Raw genomic sequence first — 18,287 nt, forward strand, 5'->3', positions numbered from 1 at the left:
AACAGATACTATAAGGCCTTTCAACCAATCAACCCCTACGCATCAATGCTTTCTTAGCGTGACCCTGGTTTTATGACGTCTCCTGCGTAAAAGCACGAGAATGTCGACAAAAGCATCGAAGTGGACGATGGCTGGTATGTAAACACGATTTCAAAATGTAGATCAAATTGTCTAACCTTTTCCACCCTACTTTTAAAAATGTACCATGGCAAAAAAAATAAAATAATAATAATAATAATAATAATAATAAATAAAATAAATCTAAACATTTTTGCCTGAGTTTGCCTCATTTTGCCTTTTGTTTCACCAAGATTCACATCCATGCGAGCAGCATATTTGGGACCTTTTTTGTTGTCACATCTTTAGAAATTGCTGCACAAGATAATTCTGCAACAATTTAGATACCCAAGAAGTCAGAATTCATTAGCTCACATTCAAACGGAAGCAGTGAACAGTCTTGTCAAAGGGAGGATATGATGCTTTTCCCCCCACACTGTCACTGAATCTTGCCGGCTGTGGCTGTCTGACAATTACTGCATCACAGTCCACGCCAACCTGCTAACACTTTTTTTGGTATTTCCACTGCGTATACGTTTTTTTAACCCCATGTTATTTTCAATACTACTTTTATTTATTTTATTTTTCTCAAATGTGCCTACAGATATTTAGGAAAGTGTGTCTATGCATGAAATCTGCACGATATCTTTTAATTTATCTGGACTGTTGCTTGTTTTTAAATTCATTTAAATTATTTTATTTGTTTTTCTTTGTATGTATTTTTACATATAATAAATTTTTGCTTCTTCCACTCCCTGCTGCAATGATTTTATTTTATGTAAAGAACTTTGAATTGTTTTGAACATGAAATGTGCTATACAAAAAAATAAATAAATTTGATTTAAAATTTTTGATTTGATAACATTAATGCAAACACCCTTGGAACTATGTGTGTGTGTGTGTGTATGTATATATATATATATATATGTACATATATATAAAAAATACTCTTTACTTTGATTCCAGATTCATCTCGTCACCTCCAGATTGCCCTCTGGACATTACTCCGTGGCCATTTGATTTACATCCATTCTTTCTCGGTAATAATGTATGAGCCAAAATAAAAATGGGAAACCTGCTTTATTATGCGACATTAAGGCCTCTGAATTACAACTTTGCTATAGTTCTCGGAATAACGATTTTGGCTACTCATCGGCCTTTTGTTTTTTTTAACTATAAAAGAAGAATAAAACAATACAAATAATAATAGCGTGGACTCGGACAGCACTACTGAATACAAGATCCTTCAAGATTTTTTTTTAATTTAACAGGACATTGGATACGTGGGTGTAGAGGTGTGGATGCTTTGATGGGGGAAATTGAATCCCACAGTAACCAGGCTGTAACAGGAGTCTGGAATGTAATGTGAACAGGGCCCCCTGAGGACTATATCATGCTTTCAACACCAGCTGGGAAGCTAAGCTACAAGTTAGTGTGTCTGAGCACACAACTGCACTAACAGAAGACGTTTATTTATGTATTTTTTTAACGGGGGGGGGGGGGGGGGGGGGGGGGGGGGGGTGGAACTCTGAGCATTAAGAGGATAAAAAGTTTAAATTCAGAGAATCAAAAGCTTACCCATTATAAATCTAAACCCCCCTCCCGTCCCACGCCAAACTGAGCTAAGCTTTTTTCCAAAATCATTGACACACAAAGCCAGATTCCTACCCAGCTCTAAAACCTGACCTGCAGGATATCATGTGAGCCTGGCAGACTTTGACCCAAAACACAGCAACTGGTGTCCGTGCGCTACAGTGGAAATAATCCACAATCAGAGGGCACCAATGAACTGGTTGCTCTGCATGTATGACTTGCAAATTACTCACAACGCTGTGCGTTAGAGTATAGAGAAAGTAGAATTAAGGGCAGACAAAAGGAGACAGGTGTTGTCGCCCTTTCGAAGTTCTGAAACAACAACAACAACTAGTATTGACTGACTGAGCCACCCATCAGGAAGCATGCACAAGTCTTGCTCTACGAGTCATAAAATGAATATCAACAGGTAACACAAGGAAATGCCTCGTCACATTAATCTTCATAACAACATGACAAAAGCTGAAATGTGGGAACACCATTTTAGGTGGTCTACATATTTGAGGTAAGAAACAAAGCAGAGGATCAGTGGCAAAGTTCATTTAGATGTTTTAATGTATGAAGGATCTGTAAAGGTTACTTTATGGCACGTTCAAAGTTAAGAACCACTTTCTTCATACAGTAAAAAATACATCTTTCAGAATGATGGAAAGTGGCGAGGAAGTCTTATCCTGGTTAGCAATAGCCATAAAACCCACAGTTCAGATGAGGCAGCATGCGTTCAGTTTATTCAAAACATCAGACAACAATCAAGCCTTGGTGTCTAATGCCAAAGTACATAAAGAAATGCTGCTTCTCACACAGACTGTGCTGAACTGAGAATCAACTTCAGCCATTCGTAAAGTGGTGAGAGTCAAACTGTATGGTTACAAGTTATCAATGTTCTATGTACGCCGAATTCAAGACCGGCTTTAATAACAAACATTTTTTTTAATTCCACGTTTTATTAAGTATTTAAATTTACAATATATGAGAATACGTCCAAATTCCTATTTTTTTTAAGTGGGTCTTGGTGACCTATAATGCCACCAATGATGCAAGCAGATATAGTATCAAAGTGAACGTGTAATGCGACTTAAATACGATAAGTACAGAGAACTGAGACTGCGGGTCACAGCAACCTACCACAGTGGTCGTTCCTCCGGTCCTGGGTGCCGTGGGCCGTGTTCGCCATGCCGCCGGTTGAGGCTACAGGTGGGTGACAGGTAGCCGCCGGTCGCAGTGGTCCATGATGATGCTGTGGCTACTGCTGCATCACCATCGCCTCCCTTGACTCTTCAACTCAGCTTAATGCACACAAACAGCACCAAAAGTCAAGTCATATGCCGTCACACATATTCATCGCAGGGCAACAGAGCTGCCAAACACGAGCACCACGTCACACTACTCCTACACGCGAAGTGCACTTGCTGCCGACGCCAACTCACTAATTTCCCCAGCGCTTCCTCAAGTAGGACAAAATTTTAAGTTACAGTGCGGGAGACGCCTTATTTTGCTTTCTCGGCATCACAGCGGGAGAGGAAGCTCTTCTCCGTCTTCTCGCGAACCACCACCACAAGCACAATTAACACGTTTGACCGAAATAATCCAACATTTCATACCTATTTCGTCGCATCCGCCGCCATTTTAAACAAACTTGTGTCGAGAGTGCCGCGTAATCGAGTCAAGAACGGTGAGCCTCGCCTCGATGGATTCACCTGTCAGGACCTGAAGGCATTAATAATCAACCTGACCGTCGACATGATCATTATTCAGAAGACTGATAAGGAAACTGATATTTTAAATGTGCTGTAAATGTGAGTAATGTTTAAAAAAATAAAAATAAAAGATTTATTCTGTAATAGGCCTACCGAGTTTCCAACCTACCTAAAGATATTCTTGCCTTGTTGTAGCCCGAGATGGGCAAAGAAAAGTCGCTCACCTGAACTGACGTGCTCGTCAAAATTCAAACAATTGAATGAAAAACGTTTAAGGAAGAAAAAATAAAATAAAAAGTTTAAATATCTTAAAGTTTTCCCAATATACAATATGTTCACTCAATGTGTTACACAAAATGTAGCTTAAAACTGTATAGAGGTTGTTAAAGTACTGAATTGTGGGAGCATTATATCTTTATAGTACCTAGAAAGTCATAATAGCTAAAGGCTTTCTAAAATATAAAAGTCTGTATATTCAGTTACAGCTATAAAACAGTATATTTGGGTCGTCTGCTTCTCGCAGCAACCTTACACTACTCTCTAGTGTCACCATGAGGTCAAGGAGCTAAATTCCTCTCTCAACTGTCACCACTTTATCAAGGAAACGCTGACACTAGTATTGAGGTTTGGTTTTACTCCTTTATTAGATGTTAAGAAAATCCACAATGAAACAAAATAATTTATTCAGGGTGTACATGAAATTAGAACACAGCTACTCAGGGCAGATGGATATAGGGAGGGTGGAGGAGCGTCATCCGGGTGGGGATGAGAAGACGAGGAAAACTCAAGTTTTCAGTGCTGGATATGTTCTTTAGACCACAGTGCAACCAAAACTCAGCAACCCCGCCAACGTCATGCCAAACACATATACCCTCACTGAATGCATTTTCCCGTCATTAATGTTTAGTTTAAAACATGGCCGATCAAAAGTGGAAGAGGTGAGTGGAGGAAGATGTGATGCAATCCATTCCATTCAACTGCTTTCGCTTCTTGCTCACATTCACTGACAGATGCACACGGTCGAAACATTCTTTCACAGATTTAACCTCAAATCTTTTTTTTTTTTTTTCCTTTTTAAATCAAAATGTGTCGTTTAAGCCAACTTAAAAAGATGGAGTGTGATGTTTGCATGCTTTATTTCTCAGAGACATTCCACGGTTTGTTTTCTCAGGTGTCCCTCGCTCAAAATTATTCCACATGCAAAGTTAACTGCATGACTTTTATCCTAGTGCTGTTGAATGTTTACATGCGCCAAGGTATTGCATAGAACTCGGGGCTTCTTGAGCCCCTTCCGCATTGCTTATGCAACCTACAATGGCTTAGTTCTTCTGTTCCCTAAAACTAAAAGCTCCAAGTCGATGACAGTTATCTCAGCCGTTTGCTTGGATGGAACTGCTGTCAACTGCTTCTTTTCTACAATCAAAGTAAAGTTTAACATTAATGCATCAATGCACTGTCACAGGTCTGAGTGTAGACTATGCTTCTATTAAAAAGTTTCCTGAGTGTCTGACGACTGTCAAAGTAAGGGGGGGGGGGGGGGGGGAATGGGGACAAGACCCTGAAGTTTGAATACGGTTCACTCCATTACTCGAGGGGGTCCTTTTTCGATTAAAGTGGCGTCGGACTGAACAAACCCTGGGCCTTCCACCACCTTTGCATTCGCTAAAGCAGAAGCCATTTCCAAAGCCATGCCCAAAGTAGACGCCTTTCCCCTGCGACAGTGCATTACAACACACAAGCATTTTTAATTCACTGTTAAAGGGAGGGGGTGATTTTAGTTTTCTGTGCTTCGCTTTTCTGGTGGGACACAACAATGTAGTCATACTCCTACTAGCCTCTAAACCTGTTTTTGTTTGTTTTTTTTTTTAAAGAAAAAAGAACAAAGAAATCTTAAGAAATGCACAGTGCACGTATGCTTGGAGTCTATTTTCAAACTGAAGGTCCTGAGGAGGGCTGCTGAAGCACACCGTTTAAAGTTTTTATAGCCAATTTATACAAAGGGGGGGGTGTTTCAGATTTACCACACTGATGCATTTGGATTCTTGTGAATGAACCTCAGGACTCCGCAGGCATTCATGTTTCTCTGAGATAAAAGTTCTACTACACCCAATCTGAACCAGTGCCTTCACAAGTTCTATGCCACCACACACAAACAGTGAGACAATCAATATTTCAACAAGCTATATTGTAAACCAAAAACTAAAAACACACCTCATACGGGAAAAGAAAGCATTCGTCTCTCAAGTGTAATTATTACAGCTTTGTTTTTGGTGTGATATTCGCCGCGCTCCTTTCATTACACGTTGGTTTAGTTGCATTTCTTGACAGTCGACGCCAATTTGGAGCTTGGAAACCGAGAGGATGCGCTGAAACGAGAGATTTGAATACCTCCGAGTGTTTCTGCTTCAGTCGTTTTAAGGGCTGACAATTAAGAGATGACCTTGAAATAAAAAAAATAAAAGAAAAAGAAGAGCCAAACCACATGAAGAAAAAAGTGTGATCAGGCAAAACTCATCTTCACAATTTTTTTTTTTTTTGTGGGGAGGGGGGGGGAATCACGGAGTCTGTCTGGACTATAAACAAAACTATGCCATCAGCTTATCGCAGCCATATGATGGAACTGCAACTTCAAAAGAGTTTTGAACATATTTATAGCACCAATAGTCTTCTGTACCATTAGATTTACAAAAAAAAAAAAGATAAAACAAAGTTTAATTCTGTGTCTGCATAAATGGCTGTGGTCATGTCTTTTCACGGTGGGTTTTTAACCCAAAAACGCATTTTTTCCTTTGTTTTTTGTTTGTTTTTTATTTTGTTTTCTCCTCCCCCCAAGTTTCTTGTACAGCATTGCATGTTCAAGTAGATTATTTGTATTTTTTGCCAACCAAAGTCCTTTTTTTTTTTTCGATTTGCGGTTATTTTCGTGTTTAAACTTTTTTTTTTATTATTATTATTATTTTAGCCTCACAAACCACACTATGTCTACTGCTAGCTTTTGAAAGACTATCACCATTCAAAACTCAGACTTAGAACTTCAAACACGGGGAATTTAAGGATATTTAGAAGAAAGCTGCACACATTCTCTACTTCACATTCAGAAAGTCATCCAAACAAACTATATAAATTAAACTCCCAAATTCTTACGCAACTCAAAAGAATCTCAACATCCTTGTTTTTATCTTTCTGAACTCGAGATGGAAAAAGTAGAGGATGCAATAGCAGTCGATTCACACATTAGGTTCAACTAGAAAAGAGGAGTGAGACTGGCTGGACGAACATACATGCACAACCATTCAGACACCACCAACCACCAGAATTCTTAGTTCAAACTCAAAATGTTGGGAACAAAAAACGGACGAGGATAGAACAAAACACTTGTCCCTACGAGCTAACTGTGAGACTTGAATGAGGACCAGTGTACACAGAATCAACTGAAACAAATTATAAAATGCATGTCTGCTTGTGGCATCACTCAAAGACATGGTTTTTTTTGTTGTTTTTTTTTTCTTTTTTTGAGTTTTCCTATTTTCACTCTGTCGATCTGATTGTTGATTACACAAGGTTTTTTTTTTTGTTGTTTTTTGTTTTTTAAAGTTAGTAAATGAAAACCAACAGGGTTATGCGTCGGGGGTTTTCAAGAGGTGTCTCAGAAAATTAGCCTACATTAGGTTTTTTCCAGCTCTGAGATGACCCTGAATCTTTGCTGGTAAAAGAGGTCCAGTCACAAGAGCGGAGGAACTTTTCCTCTCGGCAACAGGCGTCCTCTGCCAAACTGGAGAATTCAAATGTTGCTGCTCCCTAGAAAAAGACGAAAGAACAAAAATGGTTAGATTGTTGCACACCAATATTCTTCTTTTTTATTTATTTTTTTTTTTTTAAACCTTGCATCGAGCAGATGCTGCAGGTCTGCTGGACTCAGATGCTAACCATCACCGTTTGTTGTGCAAATTTAGCTTTAATTCCGATTTAATAAATTTGAATCCAACAAGACAATGTTTGAAAAAAAAAAAAAAAAAAAAAAAAAGACAATGTTGTGAAGAAGCACAACATCCCTGTAGTTTAACCCATTGAGGCCGGGAAAGCATTGCCGCATTTCTACCTTTAAAGCCGGGGGCGCTGTTGCGTTATTCTACCTTTAAGGCCGGGAAAGCGTGCACGTCTTTTTTCATGTATAAGGTTGTTTTGCACCAATTATTGACCTCTGCGCCAATTAAATGCATTATAATCGACACGCGTGAGTGTCGTCATGTTCCTCGTGTCATTGTTTTGAAGTTAAGTTACATCGAACAAGCGTGGAGGACTTTCAGTGGGAAGACATTTCAGACGGGAGCGATTGTGAGGAGTTTTCTTGGCTTTGATGATGCTGATGAACGTGCTGACCCAATCCATGGAGATTTATGGCTAGCACATATGTTTGAAGATGACGATAACGACGAGGATGACTTTGAAGGGTTTGAATGTGAGTGGAAGACTGACAATTACCACCGTAATCGACGGAGAGATTTCAACCGCACACCAGGGGTGAAAGTCGATTTCCCTGCAGATGCCACACCATTGCAGGCATTTAATCATATTTTTACTGAGGAGCTTTGGGCGCATCTCGTTTCCGAGACGAATAGATACAGTGAGCAGGTACATCAGACTCCAGCAAAGATGGCAAGGTGGTCACACGTAACTGTGCCGGAGATGAAAACGTTTATTGGAATGTGTATGGGCATGGGACTCCTTGTGCTGCCAGTACGAAGAGATTACTGGCGATAAAATAAATATATAAATAAATAATTTAAATATAAAATTAAATTTTATTTTATTACTGTTTTCTAATTGAAAATAGGGCTGTTCCTGCACTTTACTTTTTACATGTTCCATTTTCGTGAAGGTGTATGTAAATAAACTCAATTTCCAAAGAAAGCCACAAATACTTTTTGAATTTTGTTTCTATCTGCTACAGAGGCTGAGAAATCAATCATTTAGTAGGCGTTGACACAATTGCTGAATTTCCAGAAAAACTTCAGGTTTTAGGGGATCTTTCTGAAATCGCCGATAGGTTTTACAGGCATTCTTTTCCAGGCGTTTTAGGCCTAAATGGGTTAAAAGACTGGGAGATAAACAAGCCTGTTCTCTGACCAGACCCATCACCTATTTGACAAACATTTGGCCATTTGAGGGGATTTCCCTAATGCTATGAACCCGCTATGAACTTCATTCCTCCAGAGTGTTTTCCCTTGTTCAAATGGCCAAAAGGAATGCTGAAGTGTGTCCTTCTTCCACCAAAACTATTGTGCTTAAACTTTTTCTAAGAAAAATGGGTACACCAGCATTGTCAATCCTTTCCACATTGCCAGTTGTAGCATTTTTTTTTTTAACTTTTTTCACCACCCTCATTGCTCAGGGCAACAATGTATTCAGAACCGGTTTAGTAAATGAACAAACTGCCAGGGGGAATGAGCTGCCAACTGTCTCGCAGTCAGGTAAAAATCCATCAGTCGTCTCTCATCTGCGAGTTGTTCCCATTTGACTCGGGTCAGGGCCAGAGCCAATAAATAACCGTGACTACTGCAGAATCATTTGACACGGGACTGAACGCTGAATAAACTTTTTTTTTTTTTTTTTTTGGTTTGTTTTGTTCCTTGTAAAGAGGGCTGTGATGTAATAGTGATGCGTTTCGGCTGTCGCACACCTACTCAAAAAAAAGTCTATAGAAGCTGCTGTCGTGACCAATCACCATACAGACATCATATTGTAGATATGCATGGAGTAAAGGGCTGAACATAGATTTCTGTACGCTCTCTGTTGGTGCCTCACAAACACACGTCTACATGTTATAGCATTTTGCTGCCACTTTGCCACAAATACTGTTTGCTCAAATAAAAAAAAAAGATCAATCACAGTACGGTCTGTTGCAAGTTTTTCACATCATGGTACATCACGCCACGTAAAATGCTGGGACATTTTTTTTTTTTTTTTACCTTGCAGCCAACATTTGGTTAAGAGGAGTAGAAGTAGAACAAAGTGATACATCAACTTCACATTCTCTAAAGGGCCCGACAGGTTTGGTTCTAGTACGTAGCGTTAACTAAGGTGTAGGGTACGTGGTAACCTGGAGCCGAAGGGGATAAAAAACACCTCACACATTTAAAGACATTTTCAAAACGAGCCTTTTTGATGTGTTGCAGAAAAAAACGATTGTGTCGATTACAGGGTAAATAAGTGTTTTGAAACATGAGGTTACCTGTACACTGAGATCCAGGGAAAAGAGGGGAACAAATTGTGTTTTGCCACCAGCACTCATCTTGCTGGTTGCCAGTTCCTCCCTGTCCACTCGTATTTAATAGTGGAAACTAGACAAAACAAATGAGACGTGGTTAGTGTATTACAGGAAACAGTCACCTGAGATATCATGGCTGGGACCCAGCTAAAGATCAATGTTTTGGTCAAACTTGCTAAATAAAAGATACTGATAATCATTAAAGATTAGACCCTTACCTCTGGCACATCGCCAACAAAGTCGTAAGCAATCCCATACTTGGGGATCTGACCTGCTGGTGAACATGAACAGGACCGTTTTTCTCCTGAAGATTCCTCTTTTTGAATCTCGCCAACCGATACGTCCATCTGTTCACCTGCACTTGATGCCGATGCTGCCGTTTTGCAGTCTAAGCAAATCTCTTGCTCAGCGATTGGCAGGAGGGCACTAGAACCCTCCTGTGAATCCAGAGAGGTCTGGGCACTCTTCTCCATGCCAGACTTCTTTAATCTGGGTAAAAATTTACCAGATTCCAGTTCTGACTTCCCATAATAAGGGCCCTCACATTCTGCATCCTCTTCCAGAGGTTTAAGGTCTGCCTGAGGATCGTCAAAGACGTCCACTGGAGCCAGGACGGGAAAACTCATCTCCTCTTTGTCAGTCTCAGTCTCTGAATCACTCACTCCTCCAGGAGACAGCTCTGAGGCAGATATTGGTCGGAAATGAGTCCTGGGGGAAATGCGAATGGCCCTATACTGTGTCCGGTTGATGCCGTATATTCGAGACTGGAAGGCTTCGTTCTCAGAGTCCGAGCAAAGAATAGATTTGGGCTTGAACCCTGGACTGAAAGAGGCCATATCCTCAGGCTCAAAAGAACACTCAACATGGAGGACTTGAGAGAAGGGACTGTTCAGGTTAAAGGATGAAAACGGGTATTCTAAACCTTGCTCCTCACTATGCAAGCCTCCGTAAGATCCAAGCAAATCTTCATGGAAGATCAAAGAAAATCCCTTATTCAATCCATCTCCACTTCCTCTGATGGCCTGGTCACTCTGCCCAAAGGACACAAGAGGCCTCCACAGGGGCCTGTGCCCGGGAGCAAAGCAGCTGCCCGTGTTCATGAACACATCTGTGCCAGTGATGGTAAGCATGTCTGAGCTAGAAGCAGATGCGGATGCAGATGCAGCTGCAGCAGCACACTGAAGCAGGCTGTCATGGCCGTCACCTGGTGGCACAACAGCCCAGTTTTTATCACCGCTTAGTGTTTTCAACTCTCCATATACCCCTCCAAGGATGAATGATGTACTCTCCTTGTCAGAGTTCAAGTCCCAGGGCTTGGACGGAGTCATGTAATCCCCAGCACCATCTACCTTAGAGAGTTTGTCTTTGACCAAGTCCTGCTCTTCTTTCTTGCCTTCCCAGAGGTGATACTCTGACCGCTGCACTGCTTTTTTCTGAGGTCCCGGGACCGGAACTCCTTTCGCCTGGACCTCCAGACAGCTGCAACAGTAAGCGCCTGGCTCATCTGAGAAGAGCCCCTTGCCTAGCTTTTCTGCTCCGTGCCTCGACACTGCAGATTTGCCATCTCCGATCGCAGTCCAAATGTCTTTTATTATCCCTGAGCTGTAATCATCACTCTGTTGGTTTGTGTTGTTCAAAAACATGCCAGTGCTGTACTGTTTACTTTCATCCTTTTCCAATGCTATTCCACAAATGGATTCTAATTTAGACTTTTTGGCGAAGGTCTGATTGGATGCTGTACTAACGCCGACCTCCTTGCACTTTTTACCAGAGTCATCTTGCAAAAAATCTAATATTTCATCTTCTAGATATGTACCAGAAAGAGGGATAACACACTCCGTCTCTTCGTTGCCAATTTGAGCAGCGTCCTCTGCCGGAGCATTTCCCTGCTCATTGTCTGAGCGAGTCTCCTCTGAATGTGACCACGGACTGCAAGTTCGCGTTGATAGGTTAGAACAGTGTTCAGTTTCATCAAAGGCACTATTTTTGGTCCATATTAGCAAACGAGACTGTTTATTAGGGTGTGGGTCGAGACAGCTACTAGAATCTGTGTTGTTTTCGTGACCAACGGCGAGGGAGTCGTGGGGAAAGGGAAAAGTGGGGCTCTCATACTGCAGCTCAAAGAGAGAGAAGCAGGAGGAGTTCAAACCAGACGGTTCACTGGTCGCTTCAGGAACAGGCGGCTCCTCCGGATTTCTTGACAATTTGTTCAAGGTGAACGACACGCTATCAAGAAGAGGGGAGAGCCGAATGGGAGAGTCTCCTATGAAGCTCTCTCCATCTATGTCCTCTGAAGTGGACGGTGAATAACACCCCCACACTTGAACCATGTTTTCAAGATCCTCCATCAAGAATCCAACAGATCCCGAAGCTTCCTGTGAGTCTGCCCGTATTGCACTTTTCCCTTGCTGCTCAAGGCCATCTAACACTAAACAACATTCTGCCTCAACGTCTCTTTGCTCTTTGCTTTTTTGCCGAATCATGCTTAAGATCCGACTCTCTTGGATCGAGTCCGAGGCACTGGTATCCAATATGGATTGATAAATGTCAACTTCATAGAAGTGAGTGAATTCAGACAGATGCTCGTCATCTAAATCTCTACTATCCTCTGGCTGAGGGCAGCTTGAAGTCCCGGTGAGTTCAGCGGTTTCATCTTCGGCTTCGCCAGGCCCTTCCACAAAGTGCCCGTCCACAAATGAGCCTGCTGCCAAGTATGCTCTCTGGTAGTTCTCATTGGCAATGCATATTCCCTGGATTTTCTCCGGTAGCCTCTCCATGTCAGTCGACAAGTCAAAGCCATCCAGAGAGTCAACCTTGCTTCGATATTTTGTCTCCAGCTTGCTTTGTCGGCTGCTGAAAGGTATAAAATACTCTGCAATGGGCTCAGTGTACCAAAGTGGCTCCTCCATGTATTCCTTTTTGTGTCTGCCCTCAACTCCGGACTCCTTTGCTTCCATCCAGCCTGGATCTTTACGAATCTCCTTCAGCAGTCTCTTCCCCTTTCTGTAAAGCTGTGGTTGTTTGGCAGTGCCACCAGTTGCGCTGCTGCTGCTCCCTCCTGCGTGTCTTCGCTCCTCTTTTTCAATAACCTTCATCTGCAACTTCACCTGCCCAGCGTTGCGTGTTCTCTTATTCTTTGCAGCCTCCCTGGATTTGTGCCTTATTCTAACTGTCTTGCTTCTGGATGACTTTGAGTCACCCTGGTTCCCACTTGAGCTCGAGCCTGCCTCACTGGAGCCAGAAGACCAAGACCTGGGCCGGTATTTGCCCTCAGATCTGTGTCTAATCTGTCTCTTTGAGTGGACAGTAGATTTCTCCTCTGCTGCTGCACCGCCATGGTTTCGGTTTTCTTTCTCCTTCTTGCTTCGTCGTTGCTGGCCTCTCTCATTGGTTATAGCAGTGATGGTACAGCATGCCTCGGTATTTCGCTCCTTCGTAGCTTCACCTTCACTGTTGCAATCTTTGGGGGAAGAGGTGTCGGTGCTGGTTTGTGGGGCTGCAGAGGAGGATGAACTTGAATATGCACAGGCTTTAGCCTTGTTCCACACCGTCATGATCTCTTGGAGACAAACAGGTTTCTCTGACAAGGGAGGAAATGCTTCGTAATACCTGCAAGAGAAAGAAGAAGGGGATTTACATGGCACGAAAGCAGTACAGCTCTAATAATAACTAATCAACAGGGGGTGCAGTCACAATTTTTACACAAACGGTAAAGCTTACATTTCCACCTGGTCCTTGGAAGAGGGAGACTCGGCTCGCTCTGGAGACTGAGAGCCATCAGATTTCTTTTTAATGCGTTTTTCCTCTGAAAAAGAAATTGAACAACAAAATCTTGAATTAGAAACAGTTACTGTTCAACCGATTTCATTTTCTAAATGTAATTCTATGAGGTATCAAACCTTTCTGCTTGTTTTGAATGTCCTTTAGTTTAGAGCAAAGCTCTTCAACCAGGCTTTCAATTCCTGAGTTCTGTACAGGTGACAGAGACGGGAGAAAGATTTTAGATTATTTTCATTATTCACAAATTCTAGTTGTAGAAAGCACAATACTACCAACTGTCAATATGACTTTGATTACATAATGCACATACATGGTAACGAATATGTTTTGTGAAGTTTAGCACCTTTCAATATTCAAAGTTGCATTCCAAACAATAAAATGCATAACACTGACACTTCAAGCGGCCCAGTTGATCTAACAAAGCTGCGTCCAGGTTTTTCTTAAGCAGGACACGCTGCCAGTTATATAGGCTCTTACATCAACACAGAAGGATAACTTGTTTTTTCAACATAACAAGCAGCCATGACAGATGTTGAAAGCTCCGGTAGCCTTAGGTGAGAACGTTCCCAGCGACATGACCCAAAAGAATAAATGAAAGGCACGCGATTGACAACTCAAGCCAGCTGACTTGTGAGAGTTGAGGCATGCTCAGCCATGACTGTGCTATATTTAGCAGTGGTTCACAAATGCTTTAAATAAATAAATAAATGGCTAAGCAGCTGAACAGATATTTCCTCACACCGTTTTCAACAGCACACATTTACTACAAGTCTTGATATTTTACTGTCTTCTTAAATTGAGCAGCACAACAAGTGATACTTTTTGGTAAACAACAACCACATTAAAACAGTCGCTCACTCTATGTTACTGTCAGTAAATACTCTCATATCACAACATATCTCTTCCAGAGTACGAGTTCCTGCGAGACTGAAGGACACCCATTTCCTGACAATGCCTGCTACCAGAAAATAAGATTCATTACCATTCCACTTCATGAAAAACAAAGTTTTCTCCGGCCCGTGTTTCCTCTTGCATCATTGTGCTAATGCTGGTCAGCTGACAGGCGACCGGCTCTGCTGCTCAATGCTGCATTCCTGTGCAGCGTGTGCTGGTTAAAAAAAAACATACTGTGCCGAGTCCAGTACCCAGAGAGGTGTCCCAACACTCCTCCTCTTGCCTTACAGACACCCGCCCTCCTCCAGTTTGTTCACACTGTGTCAACTAAAGCACACCCCTTTACTACTGGCCACAGATAAAAAATAATAAAAAAAGGCCAACAAAATTCTCTGTTGCTTCCTCAAACAGAAACACAGACAGAGAAAATCATTTTTACTTCTGAGTTACATTAAATTCTTATATTTCTTCGGACAATGTGCTCTAACGTTTAAGAAGAACTTTGGTGCTGACCCCGATATAACCCTTCTGATGACGACTAATGGCGTTGCGACCCAGCCAAACGATGGCGGTGCATTTTCAATACAGATCTTCCCTGATTTTATGCTTTGGCTTCACACGATGGCCCACATTTATTCACTGTCCATCCACTGTGATTCACGCCATTAGGCTCTACATGACTGCACCTCACCAGGCAACAAGAAATACTACAGCAACAAATTCCTAACATAGTTATATCATTACCATGCCAAATATATTCGGGATGTTTTTCATTCAGATGTCTCATAAAAGGCAAGTCAATGCCTGAATAAGAGCTGGTTCACAGGCTTCTGCAGCAAAAGTACTGATTATTTCATAGACCAAAAAAAAGAAAGAAAAAAAAGACTAAACACAACTTGACAAACACCACTCCTCACAAAGCTTTTCAGAACCAAAGGATTTCAACAGTCGGCAGAGCAATACTTACCTCATCGGATGCAGAGCGGAGGCATTGCACTGCGGCTTGCTTCTTCATTTCCTCCAGACTCAGGTCGGTCCCTCCTTTCTTCTTGCTCTTGCCCCATTTCTTCCCGGTTCCCTTCTCCCATCCCAGGAAGATGTCATTTTCCTTTCAGACAAAAGACAGATACACAAGAAAAAACGGGTGTTGAATGTTAGGCGTTTTTAAACAACGCAGAATATTAACTGCATAGATTACAGACTGTTACACTCCATTTAAAGGATTTCATTTGAAGATCCTGTACCGTAATCTACACATACTGTAGATTACAGGATTTCAAAAACTAAATTGGGCAAACTGTCTTCAAGACCATTACATTTATACACAAACGCGCCCCATTTAAAACACTGGATGATTTTTTGTAAGGTTATGGCAGCTCACCTGGTCCTGCAGGTCATAGTCATAACTGTCATGCAGGAGAAGACTGAGAACGTAGCGGGTGTAAATCATGGCATCAATCCCGCACTTCTCAAGCTCCTGGCCAAGCCAGCTTTGTACTGGACCCAACGACTGGAGGAGGGACATCTCTGAGGCAGACAGGGGGCCCACAAGGGGATAGGGGCAAGAGAGGTTCTCGGGAGGAGCAGGACCGTCTGAATCGGTGCTCACTGGACGCATGGGACCTCAGGTGTTGGCCATTTTCAGACAGAGCAGCATTGTGATGGGTAGTTACTGTAGGGTGGTATGTGAAGAAAGGAAGGGCAAACAGGACGAGGCAGAACCTATCTGGAAGAGGGATCTGTCACTCCAGCAGGACGCAACGAAGGGGCTCTACATTGGGAGGCATGTAGGATGTTTTCTTTTTTTTCTTCTTTTATTGCTTTGAGCAAAAAAGGTGATTTTACTCGTGAGGCATGGCTTTACGCTGCTGACAGATCTCAGCTGCAGAGAACAACACAAGACGTGTTTACGTCTCAGTCAGAGGGATCCATTTTGGGACTAGATCTTACTTCACCGGCACAACCTGAAACAGAGCAAAGAAGCACACATCAGGGTTTTTTTTTTTTTTTTTTTTTTAGTATTCTTTCATGAATAGAAGCACAGACAAACCTCAAGAAACAAAGCAGTTTTGATACCTATTACAGTGCATTAAAGGACCAGTCCCCACTCCCTTCCTTGAGGAAAGGAAATTATATTTTCAATTTTACAGGGCCAAGAAAGACTATGACAAGAAAAGGTTGCAACAGTTAATCAAGTCTGCATGTGCACACAAGAACGAAGTCTTTTTTTCAATCAAGGCTTTGTAATTCTCAATAACTTTTGCTTTTAATTATTCCATTGCCGATACAAAACATGAAATATATAATAAATCTGCATGTTTTAATGATAAGTAAACAAACAAAATGTGTCTTGGGTCAGCGTCTCCAGCCAAACGAACATGTTCTGGCCGTTGAGTATAAGTGTGGGGCAGCAGGCAGAGGAACCCATGTGTTTCTCATGGTAACAGTGGACTCGGACACCGACGTGAAGAGCAAATGGAGGCTGCACCAATTTGATTGGTTGGCCCGGTCGTCACTCAGCAGCGGCATTTTAAGAGTTGCCCGTTGGAAACGCCAAAAGGGCAAGATAAGAAGCTTTGCAGTGAAGTACTGCAACATTTCAGCAATCCACACCCTTACGTTGAATAATATTGTGCCACTTGCATAAAGATGGGCAACTGCTGATAGGTTAGCAAGCTCGATGCGATAGTTGCTAAATATGGCTGACCAGTGTCTACAAGCCAGCTGTTATCTCGTATCCACATTAGCTCCGGTAGCTATTTTATGGCTGCACTGTCAACATAAGTTCATCCAGTGATCCGATACTTAAGGAAATATTTCTAATACCTAAGGGCGAATTTGTTACAGCGGTGTAACGTCAACGTACGAGTTGTCTGTTCTACAACGGGTGCATTATAACTGTTTGCAGATAGTGATGGTTTGTTCGCAGTAACTTCACCGTACTGAGCCATCGAGTGCGGCAACTGAACTACATAACAGTCTATAATAATATCTTAGCTTCAATATCAACGTCACTGTCATTTGTATACAATATACTATTGAATTATTAGTCAACTAAAGTGTAACCCTACGTTGGACCGACTCGTAGTATTTGCGTCACTTTGCAGTCAAACGGCAAGGTTAGCTGGACCACCGACCTTTAGCTGATGAGCTACGTTAGCCAAGTTAGCTTCCCAGATCTGTACATTTTGTCACAGACATTCGTGCTTTGTTTTATTATTACTTTGCATTTAGCATTCACATTAAGATACATTTGGTTAATGGGTTTATTTGCGGTGTTCCCCGGTTGTTGCCAAGACTAACGCTAAATTGTTTTGTGACGGGCAGGTTGATATGAGGTTCTATTCGGTAACATTAGAGCTCTGACGGTTCTCCATTAAAACACACGGCAGAACGTAAACGTTTGGCTAACTCTAAACTTGCAATCGGGAACATAGCACATAGAAGTGTCAAAACGTCAATACAATACAGCAGAAGAGTCAAATACAAATTGAAACTAACGATAGCTAATGTTAGCTTTCACGTAGCTACGCTTGTTGTTGTGACCAAGGAGGAGGAGCGGCTGCCCGGTAGGCTACTAGAGGACTGTCAAGACGCTTTTCCTTCAAAATTGTGCGCCATATCGTCATACAGCAAAGAAGTAATCCAACTAAACATTACACATCAAACATTAGACTAGGGCAAAACAAAGCGAAAATAAATCTCCCAAGTCGGTTCGCTGCTTTACTTACCTGCCGTGAGCTGAAGTAGAGAGAAGGAGCGAAAGGGGAGCGGCTATTTCTCTCCCGCTGCCGTTCCGAGCTCGAGCTCTGGAATCCGCTGCGGTAGCATAGCGTATCATGGACGCCGACAGAAATGGCGCTGTTTTCACAGTTGGTGCTTCTTCAACAGTATCAACGAAACTGGCGACATTCGGGCTCAAGCTTAAGGAAGTTCATTCCTCGCTGAGATAAAATACATTGAGCCACAATGTCCGCGGCAAAAATCCAGTTTCATTA

General features: G+C 42.0%; 2 protein-coding genes across 4 annotated transcripts in view; both read right to left on the bottom strand.

Annotated features, from left to right (window-relative positions):
* Positions 1-3,345, bottom strand: part of tbc1d14 (TBC1 domain family, member 14) — a 38,393-nt gene extending 35,048 nt beyond the window's left edge. Inside the window, exons 1-2 of one of the 2 annotated variants that reach the window (XM_075450530.1) lie at positions 3,252-3,345; positions 2,776-2,936 (exon numbers count right to left, since the gene is read on the bottom strand). In XM_075450530.1, the coding sequence (XP_075306645.1) occupies positions 2,776-2,824 (49 nt within the window). In that variant the 5' untranslated portion in view covers positions 2,825-2,936; positions 3,252-3,345. Of the gene's footprint in view, positions 1-2,775 lie in introns of both variants that reach the window. The other variant, XM_075450531.1, reaches the window with a different exon arrangement.
* A 621-nt stretch (positions 3,346-3,966) lies between these two features.
* On the bottom strand, positions 3,967-18,287 carry kiaa0232 (KIAA0232 ortholog). 2 transcript variants are annotated; one of them, XM_075450528.1, is made up of 8 exons: positions 18,021-18,287; positions 15,671-16,253; positions 15,257-15,397; positions 13,515-13,584; positions 13,336-13,420; positions 9,834-13,224; positions 9,580-9,688; positions 3,967-7,145 (listed from the first exon to the last, which is right to left on the bottom strand). In XM_075450528.1, exons 2-8 carry the CDS (start codon positions 15,905-15,907, stop codon positions 7,129-7,131), a joined length of 4,050 nt encoding a protein of 1,349 aa, XP_075306643.1. In that variant the 5' UTR covers positions 15,908-16,253; positions 18,021-18,287; the 3' UTR covers positions 3,967-7,128. The 2 variants fall into 2 exon arrangements, with proteins under 2 accessions (XP_075306643.1, XP_075306644.1); XM_075450529.1 differs by lacking the exons at positions 15,257-15,397; positions 15,671-16,253; positions 18,021-18,287 and adding an exon at positions 14,378-14,492.

This window comes from Odontesthes bonariensis, chromosome 19 (assembly GCF_027942865.1).
Source record: "Odontesthes bonariensis isolate fOdoBon6 chromosome 19, fOdoBon6.hap1, whole genome shotgun sequence".
Lineage (NCBI taxonomy): Eukaryota > Metazoa > Chordata > Actinopteri > Atheriniformes > Atherinopsidae > Odontesthes > Odontesthes bonariensis.